Source organism: Desmodus rotundus, chromosome 11 (assembly GCF_022682495.2).
Source record: "Desmodus rotundus isolate HL8 chromosome 11, HLdesRot8A.1, whole genome shotgun sequence".
In the NCBI taxonomy this organism is placed as follows: domain Eukaryota; kingdom Metazoa; phylum Chordata; class Mammalia; order Chiroptera; family Phyllostomidae; genus Desmodus; species Desmodus rotundus.
Window position 1 is genome coordinate 60,888,931 of NC_071397.1, and position 19,111 is coordinate 60,908,041.

Consider the following 19,111-nt stretch of genomic DNA (forward strand, 5'->3'; position numbering starts at 1 on the left):
AAATATAACATTAAAATGACTAATTTCTGAAATCAGGGCAGCTGTTTGCAACATACTCGAACCAAACCTACCTTCTCTCCCAATACCCTTTTGCCTTCCACACAACCAACTGTAAATACAGGTAAGTGATAAGTGATAAACTACTGCACTGAAAAATGCATTCTTTTTACTTGAAATAAAATTACCAGAATGCTGCCTTGGCTGGCATGACTCAGTGGGTTGAGCACCAGCCTGTGAACCAAAAGGTCATGAGTTCGATTCCCAGTCAGGGCACATGCCTGAGCTGTGGGCCCGGTTCCCAGCTGGGGGTGCGCAAGCCACAATTGATAGATGTTTCCCTCACACGTTTCCCTCCATCTTTTTTCCCCTCTCTTCCCCTCTCTAAATAAATAAAACCTTTAAAAAATTACCAGAATGGCCTAGGTTCTGCAGATAAAGGGAAACCATTATGGTATTAAGACTTCATCACTTATACGCAACTACTGTCCAAAGAACCCGGAGAATTTAAGTAAACTTAGGGAAAAAAAGACACAGCAGACCAAAATCCAATTTCCATAAACTGTCCACTGAATGAGAAAACAGGTAACTTTAGTCAGAACTCTGCACCTAATGGTTATTTGCATTGTGGTTAAATGTACAAAAGGACAGAATCCTTTATTATTTATCCTATATTCAATTTTAATTTAGTTCCATTATGTAACTCCAGAATGTTGCAAAGCAACGAAGCAGTCTTAAAGCACAAGTTCTGAGCTGATTCAGTGCTTCAGTGTTAACTATATCCCCAAAGTACAGTACAGTCTAGACCTCCACCACACCCAAGTTGAGGGGAGATATTTAATCAAGTTAACACAGCTCTTGGGAAGTAGAAGCTCTCCCAAAATGTTGTTAATACTCAAAACCTATGAGTTAGTGTTAACACTTCCATAACTGACCTACTACGGCCTTACAGTTCCATCAGCTTTAAGAATATCACCTGCCATATTCCTAGTAGAGTGAAACAAATGGAATCCAAGCATGACCGAAACTAAAATGCCTTGACAAGAATCTATATTATTTTGGGTTCTAATCCGGTGTTATTTAATGTGAAAAGACTTGTAACTAAAAGCAAAAGACCCAGCTACCTCGTAACTACCTACAGGAGGAACTACCTGCAAGACTTAAACCTTCGTACTTGCACTTTTTGCGCTATAAACAGGAAACGCCAAAGAATAGGAAAATAGAGAAAAGCCTATTTTTGCTAAGGGGAATAACCACCACAAGTGTGAGTTACCAAATGAGAAAGCAACAGGGAAAGGGACGGGGGGAGGGGCAGCTGGTGAGCTCAGATGGAATCCTAAACATTCCACCCAGCTCAGACGGCACCCAGAACATCTGTAACGACAGCTGCGACAGGGAAAACGGGGGTGTGGGAGGAAGAGGACCGTGGTTTGGGGGCTCAGAGTTGCGTCTGCACCTTCGGCTTCCTCCTTTGCTAACTCTTCTCTCACTGGCAATTCCCAATCTCTCATCTCATCATGCTCCCTCCGTAAAGAAAAATACATAATAAAAACCAGAGGCAGAGAACACAAAGAGACAGGAGGAGGCTGGAAAGAGCGTCCAGAACAATGGGGGAAGAGGGTGCGAAGCGAAATTCCCGAGGAGGACAATGCAGGGTGGTGGAGAGGAGCCCGGGGAGGCAGGGAGGGAAGCACCGCCTGCGCGGCCCGCTCTAGCGTCCAGGCGTCCGCCACCGGTGGGGCCCGGGCTCGGTGCTCTCACCCCGGACATGGCAAGCTGGACGGGGCGGAGCGGGCGGGAGCGGCGGGGCCGGAGGGCCGGAGGGGCCTGAGCAGGTCTGCGGGCAGCTGCAAGAGAAACTCACCGGCATTCTGGTCTCGGGGCCAGAGGTAGTATGTGGCCGGGATCACGATCAGCCCCACGAAGGAGGTGAGGAAGTAGAAGAAGGTGTTCCCGCTGTCATCGTACTGAAACTGCTGCCCCGCCATGGCACACCCACCTCTGCCTCCCTCCTCTCACCAACACCCCGGCGACCCCACTCAGCGCCCTGACACCGAGCGCCCAGCCCGGTGTGGCGTAGCTCGGACGCCGACGCCGCCTCTCCTCCCCACCCCCACGCTACTCTCACGGACACGCCGCCGCTACCACCGCTCCCGTCACCAGCTCTCGCGAGAAGAAGCAGGTCCCGCCCCTCTCGGCTGGTCCCACCCCTGCCTCTCCTTCACACGCTGCCTAAGGGTGACGTGGCGCGCAGCCGTGGAACTCCGGGAGGTCCCGCCCTCGGCCCCGCCCCTCAGGTTTCTCCGGATTCTACCCTGGGACCCTTTCTAGTCCGAGAGTCCTTTTACCTTCTCTCTTTGCTTGCTTTCCCAGGGACCCACCCCGGGTCCAGGGGGTCGGCTTGTAGAGTCCCAGCGAAGGCTTCCGCCGAGTAGTGGGTGCGGGCGGTCCACCTGGCTGGGACTGGGGTCGCAGCTACTCTGCACAGAACTTTCTTGCCTCCTCTCTCCTATCCCTACCTCACCCTCTCCTGCCTTCTCGCTTTTTAATGTACCTGGTTGATAATAATGTTCTCTTACGTTCGGATCCACTCCTGCAGTCCCAAAATTCTGGAAACAAGGGTCATGGGGAATAGAGCGGCACAGGGGAGGCTGGTGAGGGTTTTGTTTGCAAAGTAATGTTTGTTATGAAAAGATTGAGGTCTACTGCGCCTATTTTGCAAATGGACATTCCCCCAAGCCGTTAGAGACGATGACCTGTCCATCCCAGGTTAATATTTATAGTCTCCCAACAGCATTTCTTCGACCCAGGCAGTAAGCTAAGTCCTTGATTGCTTTATATCATTTGTCAGTAAATCCCTTGGAAAAAATCAGAGCATGTCCACTACCCAAATGAGGAAATTAAGACTTAGATTGCCTAAATCACGCAGTCTGGGGATTCAAACCCAGGTCACTCTGATGCCACAAAGCCAGTTCCCTTGACCACCAACTTGTCATGGACCTTAAAGTTTCCCTGAGAGCGGCCCAGCACTCCCCACAGGATGTGGGCAGGAATATGCGCTTTAAGGAGGAACCGCTGGAGGAGCAGTTGCTCTAAGGAGCCTTTCTTCTGTTGGCTGTGAGATCCAGAGACAGGTGTCAGCTGGGCTGGGAGTGGAGAGAGCTGTTGCCCTTGATCTAGGAATGACCCTGCGATCCCAGGCAGCCCAGAGTCTCCATCTCCCCTCTGTGGATGAAAAGGAAAGGCTCACTCGACCCAAACCTCAAAGAGTGGTTGTGAAGATTAAAGCGATTACAGTGAAAATGCTTTTCAAAGCAAAAACTGTGTAATAGCCATATACCACATATTACACTGTATTTCAAAAAGTCATTTTAAGACTTTATATTCTGTTTACTAAGTTTCTTTTAATACACCTTCCATTGTTGGAAGATAAATTTGGTCATATATCATCTTTTATATCATATCCTCAAAACTAGTGTTTCTCATTATCAGTAATGTTTTCCTTCATAATGGACTATGTTCACACGGATTCTCTCTTCCCTTTGAAATGTCCTACCTACCCATTTGAAAGGAAATTTCAGAAAATCATTTTCTCTGCATTTCCCTTCTCACTTTTTTCTGTATAAAGTTTTCAGAGACTATTCAGAGGGAAGAAAACAAAACATAGAAATGAAAGTGGTGTGGACTATGAAGGAAGTACAGTATTGTGATCACCCAATGCTGAGGTGCCCAGAACAATTTGCTTTGCTTCAGAAACAAATTAGTCATAAAATTGGCTCAGCTGATGTAGGTAGGATCTTAAAGTTTCTTTTGTTTATGTTGAATTTGTAAAGTCTTCCCAGGTTTTAATAATGCTGAACAGGACTTCTGGCCAAGATGGAGGCGTAGGTAGACACACTGTGCCTCCTCACACAACCAAAAGAAGGACAACAATTTAAAAACAAAAAACAACCAGAGCTGACAAAAAATCAAACTGTATGGAAGTCCGACAACCAAGGAGTTAAAGAAGAAACACTCACCCAGCCCGGTAGGAGGGGCGGAGATGGGCAACTAGGTGGAGAGGACTCCTGGCAAGGCGGGAGCTGGCAGACTGGGCAGTCCCACATTCGAACGCAGATAAACCAGGAGGAACAACTGGGGAGCAAGACAGACCTTGCAACCCAGGGTTCCAGCGTGGGGAAATAAAGCCTCAAAGCCTATGACTGAAAACACCTGTGGGGGTTGAGGCAGCAGCAGGAGAAACTCCCAGCCTCACAGGAGAGTTCTTTGGAGAGACCCACAGGGGCCTAGAGCATGCACAAGCCCGCCCACCCAGGAATCAGCAACAGAAGGGTCCAATTTGATTGTGGGTAGCAGGGGAAGAGACTGAAAGCCAGCAGAGAGGGGAGCACTCTTCCCTCTCGGACCCCTCCCCCACATACAGCTTCACAGTGCAGCCACGTGGGTTGCCCTGCCCTGGTGAACACCTAAGGTTCCACCCCTTACTACCTAACAGGTACACGAAGACAACAACAACAAAAAATGGCCAAAATGAAAGACCAGATCAAAGCTCCAGAAATAATACAACTAAGCAATGAAGAGATAGCGAACCTATCAGATACACAGTTCAAAACTGATAATCAAGATGGTCACAGAATTGGTTGAATATGGTCACAAATTAAATGAAAAAAATGAAGGCTAAGCTAAGGAAATAAAGGAAAATGTACAAGAAACCAACAGTGATGGGAAGGAAACCAGGACTCAAATCAATGATGTGGACCAGAAGGAAGAAAGAAACATTCAACCAGGACAGAATGAAGAAACAAGAATTCAAAAAAATGAGGAGACACTTAGGAACCTCCAGGACATCTTTAAACATTCCAACATCCAAATCATAGGGGTACCAGAAGGAGAAGAGGAAGAGCAAGGAGTCGAAAACTTATTTGAACAAATAATGAAGGAGAACTTCCCCAATCTGGCAAAGGAAACAGACTTCCAGGAAGTCCAGGAAGCTCAGAGAGTTTCAAAGAAGTTGGACCCAAGGAAGCACACACCAAAGCACATCATAATTACATTAGCCAAGATTAAAGAGGAGAGAATCTTAAAAGCAGAAAGAGAAAAGGAGACAGTTACCTACAAAGGAGTTCCCATAAGACTATCAGCTGATTTCTCAAGAGAGACCTTGCAGGGAAGAAGGGGTTGGACAGAAGTATTCAAAGTCATGAAAGGCAAGGGCCTACATCCAAGATTACTGTATCCAGCAAAGTTATCATTTAGAATGGAAGGGCAGATAAAGTGCTTCCCAGATAAGGTGAAGTTAAACGAATTCATCATCACCAAGCCCTTATTATGTGAAATGTTAAAGGAACTTATCTAAGAAAAAGAAGAAGATCAAAAATATGAACAGGAGAATGACAGCAAACTCACTGAACTTAAAAACAAAAATAGAAATGAACTAAGCAAACAACTAGAACAGGAACAGAATGAAGATCGCATGGAGGGTTATCAGTGGGGAAGGGGAGTGGAGAATGGGGAAATAAGAGGCATAAATGGTAAGTAGAAAATAGGGGGAGGTTAAGTATGGTATAGGAAATGTGGAAGCCAAAGAATTATATGTATGACCCACAGACATGAACTAAAGTGGGGGTGGGAGGGGAATGTGGGTGGGAGGGGGTGTGCAGGGCAGTATAGGGAACCTATCTGCATGGCATGATGAATGTAGCCCTGCCCCTGATTTGGAAAACCAGCAGGGAGTGAGTCAGCACACAGGAACTGAGCCCACAGATAGGTTTTCCCATGGGGAATCAGGCCTGCATTGTACCTAGGCTGCTTTGAGGCTTGCTGTTTGCTAAAACTCCCTCACCCTGAATTGAGGCAGCAAATGTTTACTGCATAGCTTTAAGGTAACTTCCTAAAATCTATGCTAAACCTCCCAAGTTTGGAGTGTAACCACTTCAGTCACTCCTCCCCTTGCATCTGAAAATATCCTTCTCTTTGAAGTAATCAGCAAGATTCTTTCCTTTGTTATCTGTAAAAGGTAACCAACTAAAGCGAAACTGTGCATAGTACATGAGGACCATCCTCAATGTAATGTGCCCAGAAAAGCAATAAAAGCTTTTCCAGGCAGGGGTCAGGGCCCTCTCTCACTCAGAGAGTGGCCATGCCATTCCTTTTTCTCCACAGGACTTCTGTAATCCATGCGAATTTGTTCATCCCAGTCACATGGACCCCACTGGCCAGAGTCCGCATCAGGGTGGAGGGGAGTAAAGCGGGGGGGGGGGGGGGGGGGGGGGGGCGTGAAATGGGACAACTGTAATAGCATAATCAATAAAATATATTAAAAATTTTAAAAACAAAAAACAAAAATGCTGAACAGATTATTTTTTCTTACTCTGATTACATGTTTTAGTCAGCATTTGTATAAAGATAACCAGTTTTATCTTATGGCAATATAAATTATTGATGATATATAGTTCATTTCTGACTTTTTTCCTGCAATAGTCATCTTTTCATTGAAGCTTTGGGGTCATGAATAAAAATGGCTTGAACAGAACTGAACCATGAACAAATTGTTCAGTGTTCATGTTCAAACATTTTGAACAAATTGCATTTATTTGCTAACCTCCAGGCCAAACTAAAATATGATTTTTTTTACCAAAGCAGATTAAAGAGTTGAAAATGTATTTTCTATTTTCAAAGGTATAAACACATTTCACATACAACTTAACATTATTGAACATAGATAAACTCAGATCACCCAAATATTCTCCAAAGCAAATCTGAATTATACCTTTAATTAATCACAGTTTCTGATTCATTGTAATGTTTTTAAGCTAACACAATTGTTTCTTTGAAGAGATCATCTTAATGAAATACATGTATTTAAAAGTAAGTAATATGGTAGAACCAGAGCTACAACCATATTTTATTCTAATAGTATATGTTAAAAGACATTTTTGCCTTGTCTCTATATATGTGTCTGTAAATGAATACTTTAATCAATTTCATTTTAATTGCTAGGTAGATATTTCCTCTCAAGTATAGAAAACCTGACTATTTTTAGGTTCCTCTTAATAATTTGCTTTTTCCTTTGAGTGACTCTTTCCTTCATTGCAAGTCATCCTTGTACTACTGGTGTTGATTTACATTTATAGATACCAGAACACATTTGTGTGGCCATAATGAATATTAATTCTCTACTTAATGGAATTAGCCTCAAACAGACAAAAGAATTGAATTATTAAGTAGATACATATAAGTTTTCCAGTCTTTTCTTCCTCCGCTCGCCTTACAATAACCTTCACTGCCAAAGCCTAGGAAAATCATCTGTAATGTTAAACCCTTAATTACTTTGTTTCAGAATCAGGACTTCCTTCATTAAGAGTTAAATCTCCTCTGATATAAATTAACCAATTCTTTATTTGTCTTTAATAAAGATGAAATGTAACCTCCATCATAATGGCAACAGTAACGTCGACAAAGTAACATTTCTACAACATTTGTGATCGACAAAAATCTTCCACAACATTATTCAGTTGCAATTTCAAATCATAGCCTACATGTGTTGACTAGATGAAAGGTACCAAACAAACAATTGCAATTCTTTCATTCCCTAGACCCCTGAGGCCCTTCGCACCCAAAGAAATGCCAGTCTCACACTTGGAGACAATGTGAAGGGAGGTGTGGGTTACAAAGACATTAGGAGGACTTGTTTATGCTCAACTCTGAAACCCTGATAACAGTTTTAAGAGGAGCTGAGTTCTGTGGCTTTCATTTAGTGTTGAGAGCATGTTTGTATCTTGGCTCCTCACTTTTCATGAGTGTGTTGAACTTGTCAATACCTAGTGTTCTTCTATCCCTACTTTTGTGATTACAAAGCTGATAATTTATAGTACTGAAGCAAGCTGTCAATGATGTGTTGACAAATTCAGGTCATTTCTTTATGAACTAATTTTATGCATCACTGACACATCTAAATTACTTAGTGAAAAAAATAATGAATGACATTGCAAAGTAAGCTGTAAAATAGCACTTAGTGAAATTTCTCACCCAGATTGAACCATAACCTGAAAGAGTGGCCATAAACACACAGAAGAGTTCACTCTGGGCAATTTCAAAGGTATAGATATTTGAGTAAGAAGGGAAAAAATCCTCAGTTGAGGTTAGAACTTCAGGAAAAACTAAGTCATCTTGTTGAAAAGCCAGTATTTCTGGGTCCTGAAGCTTATAAAACTGGGGGCCCCTAATTAAGAAAAAGAATATAAAATTAGGTACAGAAGTTAATATTTACTGTGGACTGTGGGTGATAATGATGCATCAACATAGATTCATTGGTGGTAACACATGTACCACTCTGCTGGGGGACACTGATAATGGGGGGTCTAGGCATAAGTGGGGGAGGAGAGTACATGAGAAATCTCTGTACCCTCCACTTCATTTATCTGTGAACCGAAATCTGCTTTAAAAAATAAAGTCTACTAAAAAAGTTAATATTTATAATAATTGTAAGCTGCTATACATTTATCTTTTATAAACAGAAGAATTCTGATAAACTCTATTTTGCATGATTTCCATCCAAATTTTTTTAAGTATAATACATTTATAATTGTATACCCTGCATATTGAGTATATTCCTACTAAAAGAGATTTTCCTTTTTGACAAGGCTCAATGAGAACCAAACCTTCTGCTTAGCATTTTATCATCTAATGAACAGAAGAATTTTCCATAGAGTAGTTTCTGACGCCATACACTTCAAACAACGTTTCTCCTCCACTACCGACATACTTTAGGTGCCACGCCCAGTGAGACATGTTCATGTGGTGAATCAGGGTGTGCCACGCTTTCATGTTTCAGTGTCGGGGGCCTTTGCCACGGGGGGGGGGGGTAGAAGGCATATTCTTGCAAGTGGTAATAACTGTACATGAAATAACTGTAAGCCACATAAGAATATCACTTATAAGAATACTTATCACATAAGTCCAGAATGAATGTAACTCCCAACCTCCAAAAATACAGAATATTATAGAGAAGAAATTCAGTCATTCAACATGAAACATTCACTGAGCTCACACACACTATTAGCCAGCGTGGGAAATACAAGAACATATAAGACAGTCTTTGACCTCCAGAAACTCTCCTACAATCTAGTGAGAAGAACAAATTATTTCAGTAAGCGACAAAACCCAAAGAAGAAATTGATAAATGTTATAAGAGATATAAATATAAAATTATGTGTAAGTTTATAGGAAAGGGTCATTTCCTTTGGCTGAGAGAATCAGAAGGCCTCAAGAAAGATATGGCAATTGAGTTAGGTGTTGAAACTTAAATAGAAATTAAAGAACAAAAATCCAGGTGGAATCATCTAGAGCACACTTGGAAAATAGCGTGAAGTCCATCTGGCTGTGACTGGGAATAACAAGTGCGAAAATACTTTTAAGTACAGCTTCCAGGTTACAGTCTACACATTAACACTATTTACTTGAAAGTGAGCTTTATTAAAGGAGTACTTGGGTGGGAGACATTGTAATCTTCTTTGAATGCCTACAAAGGGGGAGCGGGAATGGTTTTAACCAAACCTTCTTAAGATCTAATACAAAACGTATGTCCCCAGAAAGACACACCTACCTCATCTGGCTGGCTCCTGCATTTCACATCCTGTCCCACTCTCTCTTCCAATCCTTTCTTCCCACCTCTGCCTGGCCTCACATCTGTTCCTTTCTCCTCCTCCTCCTCCTCCTTCTCCTCCTCCTCCTCCTCCTCCTTTTAACATTCTATTTTGACATAATTATAGATTGATAAGAAGTTGCAGAATAGTATAAAGGTGATCCATGTACCCTTCCCTCAGTCTCCTCCAATGGCAATATCTATTTTCTAATTGATTGACCTTGAAGAGAAAGAGAGAGAAGAAGGGAAGAGAGGAAGAAAAACATTGATTTGTTTTATTTACTTATTTGTTTTTTAAGAGAAAAGTGAAATGGAGTATTGAAGTCTCCCTCCTTAGAAGAAAGGGCTACTCTATCTTTATGGCCTTCCCCACTCTTCCTTTTTTATTTTTTAAATTGAATTTATTGTGGTGACATTGGTTAATAAAATTATTTCATTGGTTGATTCTGGTATGTGCCCTGACTGGGGATCGAACCATTAACCTTGGCACATTGGGATAATGCACTAACCAACTGAGCTACCCAGCCAGGGCCTCTATTTTTTTCAATTACAGTTTACACTCAACATTATTGTGTTTTAGTTTCAGGTGTACAGCATAGTGGTTAGACAATCATATACTTTACAAAGTGATCCCCAATATTTAAAGTAACTGCACCAGCACCATACATAGTTATTGCAATATTATTAACTATGTTTCCTATGCTGTAGTTTACATCCCACCAATGGTAACATTTTACATAACTATAGTACAATCTCAAAATCAGAAAATTGACACTAATACAATCCATAGACCTTTTTCAGATTTCACGTGTGTGTGTGTGTGTGTGTGAGAGAGAGAGAGAGAGATCCTTCTAAAGCCTAGGAGAGCCCTGGCCGGGTACCCCACTTGGTTAGAGCATTGTCCTGATATGTACGCCAAGGATGAGGGTTTGATCTCCAGTCAGGGCACATATAGGAGTCAACCAATGAATGCATAAATAAATGGGAAAACAAATCAATGTTTCTCTCTTTCTCAAATCAATAAATTTTAAAAAATGAATAAAGCTGGAAGATTATGTAACTTTGCTCAAAATTCTCCAGTCTTTGTATCTCACTGAGAGCAAAAGCCAAGGGATTGGATCTACAAGGTCTTAAGTCATCTTCCTACCCCTGCCTCTCTAAGTCCATTGCTACCGCTTCCCCTCATTATATCACTCCAGCCACACTGGCCTCCTTATTATTCTTGGGGCTCTTGCACACAGTGAGTCCCTCTGCCTGGAATGTTCCTCCCCCAGCTCTTCGTCTCTTCCTTCAGGTCTCTTTGCCAATGCAACTTCTTCAGAGAGGACTTTCCAGATCGCTCTACAATGTAACATCCTCCTTTATTTTTCTATCTCCTTATTTGCTCTTATTTTTCTTCGGAGCATTTGTCACCAGGTGATACATTCTATGTTAATTTGTTTATTTATCAAGTTTCTTCCCCCATTAGAATGAAACTCCACAAAATCAGAGCCTTGTTTTGTTTATTGTTGTACCCTGGTACCTAGAATAGTGTATGGCATAAAGGTACACATTAAACTATTCATTGAATGAGTGAATATTCAATTATACTGTCATACTGAATTTTGCGATGTACCATTTTATAATTGTTTTAAACCTTGTCACATTCTATATGTTCTAACCCCTTACCGTAGGTGCTCAGTGAATTCACATTATTACAATCTCAGAAACTGGATTTTCTGCTTTAACTTGAGCAAAAACCCTGGTCAGAATCATCCATTTAAAACAAGTTACAGTCCTAGAGGAAAACATTGGCAGCAAGATCTCAGACATTCCACGCAGCAACATCCTCACAGACACGTCCCCTAAAGCAAGGGACATAAAGGAAAGAATAAACAAATGGGACCTCATCAAAATAAAAAGCTTCTGCATGGCCAAAGAAAACAGCATTAAAATGAAAAGAGAACCAACAGTATGGGAAAACATATTTGCCAAGGATACCTCAGACAAGGGCCTGCTCTCCAAAATATATAAAGAACTCACATGACTCCACTCCAGGAAGACAAACAACCCAATTAAAAAATGGGCAAAGGACTTGAACAGACACTTCTCCAAGGAAGACATACAGAAGGCCCAGAGACATATGAAAAGATGCTCAGCATCACTAGCCATCAGAGAGATGCAAATTAAAACCACAATGAGGTACCATCTCACACCAGTCAGAGTGGCCAAAATAAACAAATCAACAAACAAATATTGGAGAGGATGCAGAGAAAAGGGAACCCTAGTGCACTGTTGGTGGGAATACAGACTGGTGCAGCCACTGTGGAAAACAGTATGGAATTTCCTCAGAAAACTAAAAATGGAACTGCCTTTTGACCCAGCAATTCCGCTGCTGGGATTATACCCTAAGAACCCTGAAACACCAGTCCAAAAGAACCTATGCACCCCAATGTTCATAGCAGCACAATTTACAATAGCCGAGTACTGGAAGCAGCCTAAGCGCCCATCAGCAAATGAGTGGATCCAAAAAACTATGGTACATTTACACAATGGAATTCTACCCAGCAGAGAGAAAGAAGGAGCTTATACCCTTTGCAATGGCATGGATGGAACTGGAGAATATTATGCTAAGTGAAATAAGCCAGGTGGTGAGGGACAAATACCATATGATCTCACCTTTAACTGGAACATAGTCAACAGAAGAAAAAAGCAAACAAAATATAACCAGAGACATTGAAATTAAGAACAATGTAACAATAGCCAGAGGCGAGTGGGGAGGGGATACTGGGGAGAGGGGTCTATAGGAGCTACTATAAAGGACACAAGGACAAAATCAAGGGGGAGGGGGGTGGGTAGAGGTGAGGGAGGGAGGTGGGACTGGCTGGGGTGGGGTGGAGGGATGGGGAGAAAATGCAGACAATTGTAACTGAATAAAAAAAATAAAAATAAAATAAAACAAGTTACAGTGACTCTTTTCTCCCCTTTTCCCCTTTCCCTTGTTTCTCCTCATTTTTGCTGATCCTCACACTATAAAACATCAGAAGATGTAGATAATGGGAAATAGACTATGACATGGGATTTTTTGCATTTGCATAGAGAAGTTTAAGGCATGCATAGGAGTGTCCAGGTGGTGAAGCCTGGGTCGCAGCCATGGCCTGGCTGCAGGAAGGCTGCAAAAATGAGTATTCCGTGTTTTTTATCTTCTGCAATGAGACGTTCTGCCTCAGAAGGTAGGAGGTTCCCAAATTTTGGAAGCGGTGCAGATGCCACTAGGAATGTCAATGGTCCACTGCAACTGGGGAGATAAATGTTGAGACCCTGTAGCCATTACTTCATGGTATGCAGTTGGCATGTGGCTGAGACTCTTCACTGAAAAAGGAGAATATTAGAAGTTTGACCTCTCTGTTTTGCTGAAGTTGTAGCAATCCCCCCCCCCCCCGCCCCCAGCAAAGACTAGAGCTGAGCAACTTCAGAAACAAGGAAAAGCATCCATGGCAGCCTGGGCCAGGGCAAGCAGCTAGGGTGGGGGCCTGCTTTGTTGCTGGGCTGCCGAAGGGTGAGTGACTATGGTCACAATAGGGTCCTCAGCTCTCATGGCTCACTCAGATTGGCCAGACTCAGAGTTGCCACCCTTGAGCTAGCCAAGGGTTGAGCTAGCCACCCTTGATTGCTAGCCAGCCAAGATGTTGCAGCATCAGTCGTCATTTCCAGTCCACTGAAAGCACATTGATACGGGCCGTTCCAGCCAACACCGACTTGTCAGATCCAGGGAGGGAAAAGAAATGCACAACAAAATCCACTTTGCTCAGGTCTCTATGCAAACGTCACTCAAAAAGGCCTTCCCGGGCCTCTCTATCTAATAGAGTGGCTCCCTCTACCACCCCTTCCTAGGCCCTGTCCTTTATTTTTCTGAGTGACACTTAGCACTATGTGATACATTGACTAATTTGCTTACTGCTTATCTCCCTCATTAGAGCAGAATCTCCAAGGAGACAGAGATTGTGTCTGTCTTGCTTCTCTCTGTCCCCCGCATCTAGACCGTAGTAGGTACTCAATAAATATCTGCAAAGTGAACGAAGTTAGCTGTCAGAATTGTTACTGTGGTCATCACCTAAGGTTCCTCCCTTGCTTTGCCTGTTCTGATACAGCTCCATGCCTAGGACAACTCTGCCTCAGGAATGATTCCTGCCTTCCTTTTTTTTTTTTTTTTTTAACAAAGGTATATTGAGATATAATTCACGTACTATAAAATTCATCCTATTAAGGTGTACAGTTCTGTGGTTTTTAGTATATTCACAGAGTTGTACAACCATCACCATTATCTAATCTCAGGACATTTCATCACCCCAAAAACCCAGTACCCAGTACCAGTCACTCCTCATTCTCCCTCATCTCCCTCCACCTGTGGCAGCCACTAACCCACTTTCCTTTTTTTTCTCAGTTCAAATTTAATAGAAATTATAAAACATAAAAGGTGATGCCCCACTACTGTACACCTCAGTTGGCCTACTCCATGAGTTCCGGCCATTTCCTCCACAAAAAGAAAGGCTGGGCTCCCCAAACCCTGCAGGAAAGGCCTGTCCTGTCCCAGACACATCTGGCCTAAATCTGAGATCTTGTGTTTTAAGCATGACAATAGTAAAAGAAAGGTTTTGTTCTCATGGCTGCACACTGCCACCATGACCCTATAATGGCCCGGTGCTCACTTCCGCTGAGAGAAATATTCTTTGCTCTTGTGGACACCAGGCGTCATGGTGTCACTGCCAGGTGTCCAGACAGCTGGGCACACTTCCCCATGTTTGTCAGTGAACTGGAAAGCCTGAACTACTCTCAGAGTCTCGTCCACAGAGCGGATGACAGGAAGGTCGTTTACGGTGATCTGGCGGAGGATACCTTTTTCATTGATGACAAAGAGGCCCATGAATGAGATGCCTTCAGCAGCCCTTAAGACCCCATAGTACTGAGCAACGGTGCGCAGGGGGTCTGACACCAAGGGAATGTTCATGGGTCCCAGCCCTCCTTCTTTCCTGGGTGTGTTGATCCAAGCCCCATGACAGAAGTGAGAATCCACAGGGGCACCAATCACTTGGCAGTTGAGTTTCTTAAATTCTTCCGCCCTATCACTGAAAGCAATGATTTCCATGGGGCACACAAAGGTAAAGTCAAGAGGGTGAAAGAAGAACACCACGTATTTTCCTCTGTGGTCAGAGAGGTTGATACCTTTGAACTGAGCATCTGGCACAACAGCTGGAGCCTTGGAGTTGGGGGCAGGGCACCCAATGTCAGCATTTCCTGAAGATGTCTTGCTATCAGCGGCTCCGAGACACAAATACCAAGACCAGCAGGTCAGGAAGAAGACTCACAAAGCACATTAACCTATTATCTGTCTGTATAGATTTGCTTTTGATAGATATGTCATAAATATAGAATCATATAACATGTGGACTTTTGTGACTAGCTTCTTTCAATTCAAGGTTCATACATGTTGCAACATGTATCAGTATTTCATTCCTTCTTCTGACTCAGTAATAGTCCAGGGTATGGACGTTGCCCATTTTGTTCACCCAGTCATCAGGTGATGGACAGTGGGTGGTTTTACCATTTGACTGAATGCTCCTATGGGCACTTGTGTACAGGGTTTTGTGTGGATGTGTGTTTTCAATTCTCTTGGGTATATACCTAGGAGTAGAATTGCTTGGTCATATAAAAACTCTGTTTAACATTTTGAGGCATTGTCAAACTCTTTTCTCAAAGTGGCTGTACCATTTACAATCCTTTCAGCAATGCATGAGGGTCGCAATTTCTTCACATCTTCACCAACACTTGTTAATTGTCTGTCTTTTTTATGTGAGGCATCCTGGTGGGCATGAACTGGTAACTAATTATGGTTGTGATTGGCATGTCTCTAATGACTAATGATGTTGATCATCTTGTCCTATGCGTATTGGCCACATATATGTCCTCTTTAGAGACATGTCTGCTCAACTCCTTTGCCCTTTTTACAATTGGGTTATTTGTGTTTTTATTGTTGAGTTGTAAAATTCTTTATGTAAATCTGGTAAAAGTCCCATATCAAATGCTCGTATATGACTTACAAGTATTTTCTCTCATTCTATGGGTTGACTTTGATAAAGTTGTTTATTTATTTTGAATCCATTTTTGAAATGTCTTCTTTTTTAAATCCTCACCTGAGGAGATATGTTTATTAATTTTTTTTAGAGTGAGGGGAAAGGAGGGTGACGGAGGGAGAGAGAGAAAGAAAAAGAGAGAGAGAGACATCAACATGAGAGAGAAACATCGATCAGTTGCCTCTCATACACCCCCAACTAGGGATCAAACCCACTCCGTTCTCTGACCGGGAATCGAACCCACAATCTTTTGCTGTAGGGGACGATGCTCCAACCAGCCAGGGCTGAAATTTCTTCTTTATCAGATCAGAGATGGCAGGTCTTTGCCCTGTTGCCCCAAGAGCTGGCAAGGACTCATTCCTCATGAACGTCATAGCACCACCTTGGAACTTTGAATCGGCCCCTTTCTCACCTTCTGTGCCATGGCCTGTGCTATTTCCTTATTTGGAATTCCAACTCTGCCCCATCCTCTCTACCTAACCACGTCTTTATATTGCCCTTCAAAACTTAGCTCAGACATTTTGTCCTCCTCTTGGGGGGGGGTCCCTAGCTCTCCCCCCAGAGAGGGAGACAGGGCCCCATTTCTCACCACAGATAGGAATGCAGCTCTGTCTTTCTTCACAGAGGCCATCAAAAAAAGGAATTCTGTATTATTCTCTTTCTTATTGGAGAGTGGAGTCTAAACAGGTCTACACTGGGATTTCAGTCCCACGATTAGCAGACAAATATATACAATGTAATATTCCTGATCCTGGGTCATTTCATTGGAAGTAATGTCTAAGCATAGGGCTATTGAAAGATGAAAGATATAGTAATAAAGTTAAACTAGTTAGCTTGGTGGTTTCTCAATAATGTTTTTAACATTATGTGTTGTTGTTGGTTTTTTTTAATGTGGGAGCTGTCTAAGCGTGAGGCACATGTTAAGTTCTCAATGAATGAATGTTAGTTTTCTTATTTTCTAATTCCAATTCCAATAATGGATGCCCTGCAGCAAAAGAACCACATCTCCTGTGTGGGCACCCCAACTATATTCCTTTTGAAGTTTCTTCAAGCATCTGATGAAAATGACGAACTATCCCCCCAGGAAATGGACTTTACCCAACAGTTTGTGTAAGATTTGGGTGGGGTTCCTAAACACCTAAAGCTCATCATGGACATAGGGACTAAAGGTTAGGTGTCCACACTCTTACTGTGGATGTTCATAGCTGGTGCTGCCCACTTGGTCTGCTTATAAATGAGCAATTCTTACCGGACCATTCAACAATTCTACTCCTTGGTATTTACCCAGGTAAGCCGAAACTTTTTTCACACAAAAACCTGCACATAGATGTTTATAGCAGCTTATTCATAAACTGTCAAAACTTGGAAGCAACCAAGATGTCTTTCAGTGGGTGAATGGATAAAATGTGTTGCATCCGGACAATTAATTCTTATTCAGTGCTAAAAAGAAATGAGCTACAGCCCTGGCTGGTGTGGCTCAGTGGATTGAGGGATTGAGTGCCAGCCTGTGAGCCAAGGGTCAATGGTTTGATTCCCAGTCAAGGGCATATGCCTGGTTTGGGGTCCAGATCCCCAATGGGAGGCACACGAGAGGCAACCACACATTGATGCTTCTCTCCCTCGTTTTCTACCTCCCTTCCTCTCTCTCTCTCTTAAAAAAAAGAAGAAGAAATGAGCTATCAGTTCCTGAAAAGACAAGGAGGAAACCCAGATGCATATTACTGAGTGAAAAAAGCCAATCTGAAAGGCTACATAAAAGGCAAGACTATGGAGACAGTAAAAAGACCAGTGGCTGCCAGGGGTTAGGGAGGGATGAACAGATAGAGCACAGAGGATTTTTAGGGCAGTGAAACTATTCTCCATGACGCTATAATTTTGAATACATGTCATTGTCCATTTGTCCAAACCCATAGAGTGTACAGCATCAAGAATGAACCCGATGTAAACTATGGACTTTGGGTGAGTATGATGTATCCATATAGGTTCATCATTGTAACAAATGTTTCACTCTGGTGCCAGATGTTGATACTGGGGGAGCCTGTGCATGTGAAGAGGCAGGGGGTGTATAGGAACTCTCTGCAGTCTCCACTCAATTTCGCTGTGAACCTAAAACTGCTGTAAAGTCTATTTTTCAAAAAAGATCAACTGGCCCTAGAGCGGTGCTCAGTAAGTGTGCAATCATCTTCCCCGAAAACACCTGCACAGGCATGTCTCTGAGAGGCACGCTCCCTGGAACTTCGGCACCACTCTGTGGCACATCATCTTGGGCATTCAAAACAGCGCTCTCTCTGGGGTTGCAAGAAGTACTTAAATCGAGCAATAGCTGGGTTGTTGCAATCTTCCTGGGAATTTTTATTTTCCAGTATGGAGAGCCACCAGCAGATGGCAATCAAAGAATACACAACCTGAGTTTATACTACTCAGACAGATTTTGATGAGCATTTAATGATAAGGTGATAAATCTAAGGTAGGCAGACTTCTTGAATACTGGTTCTTCACAGAGCCAGAGTTCCTTATGCTCAAAACAAACCATTTTTTCACCAGTGCCTGAAATGTCTGATCTCAAAAAGTCACCAGGGACATATTCTTAGAGTCTTGAATCAAATGAGAATTTTGGTTGTCCTATGTGAAAGTGAATTAGAAGAGTCTGTTGTTTTTCTTTAGGCATTGTATTTCTTTTTAGATTTTCTGCTTACATCGCAAATGTCCTTTGGTATGTAAAAATGAACAGTTGTGTTAATGGTTTTCCAAGATAGAAAACATACAGCTGTGGTACGATAGGGCTGCAAAATCACCAGAGGGAAGGAGTTTGCTCAGAACAATCCAGTGTGTGTGCACGAGGGAGGAGGAGGGGGGTTGAGGGGCGGGGTTCTTGCCAAACAGAATTTTACAACTGGTTTTACCAAAATAGAAATTTCTTCTTTTCTCCTTCTTCTAAGATTCTCAATTAAATCAACCATTCTCAGTAATGTGACTATTGAGCATGAAAGACTTGGTCCTTGTTGGTAAATTCTGGTATTTATGCTTTCCATTTGCTACAATCCCTGAGTCCACAGGGAGAGCTAGAGTGTGGCAGAGCCTTTGGGAAGACAAAGAAGTTACAGGTTATAATTTACAGTTCAGGCATATTTGATGGCATAGCAAAACCCCTTTACACGTGGCTGATGGATCATTGTAGAAAACAATGAATCTGTTTTGTTTAATAATATTTTTTTAGAGAAAAGCTTCATGAAGCATTTTTTTAAAAACAGCATTGGACCTGAAAAGTTTTAGGAATGTTCAGTGTTTCAGAAGAGCTGGGAATGGCAAATAATATTTTCTGGACTCCTACTAGGTATTAGGCAGTATTATCTCAAGTCGT

The 19,111-nt window shown here is 42.5% G+C and overlaps 1 protein-coding gene and 1 pseudogene across 1 annotated transcript in view; both read right to left on the bottom strand.

Annotated features, from left to right (window-relative positions):
* SEC63 (SEC63 homolog, protein translocation regulator) overlaps nt 1-2,158 on the bottom strand; it is a 73,515-nt gene extending 71,357 nt beyond the window's left edge. The window contains exon 1 of the mRNA XM_053913621.1: nt 1,862-2,158. Coding sequence (XP_053769596.1) covers nt 1,862-1,985 — 124 coding nt within the window. The 5' untranslated portion in view covers nt 1,986-2,158. The remainder of the gene's footprint in view (nt 1-1,861) is intronic.
* Nucleotides 2,159-14,324: 12,166 nt separating this feature from the next.
* LOC112297221 (peroxiredoxin-1 pseudogene) lies at nt 14,325-16,124 on the bottom strand (annotated as a pseudogene).
* Between the last annotated feature and the right edge of the window lie 2,987 nt (nt 16,125-19,111).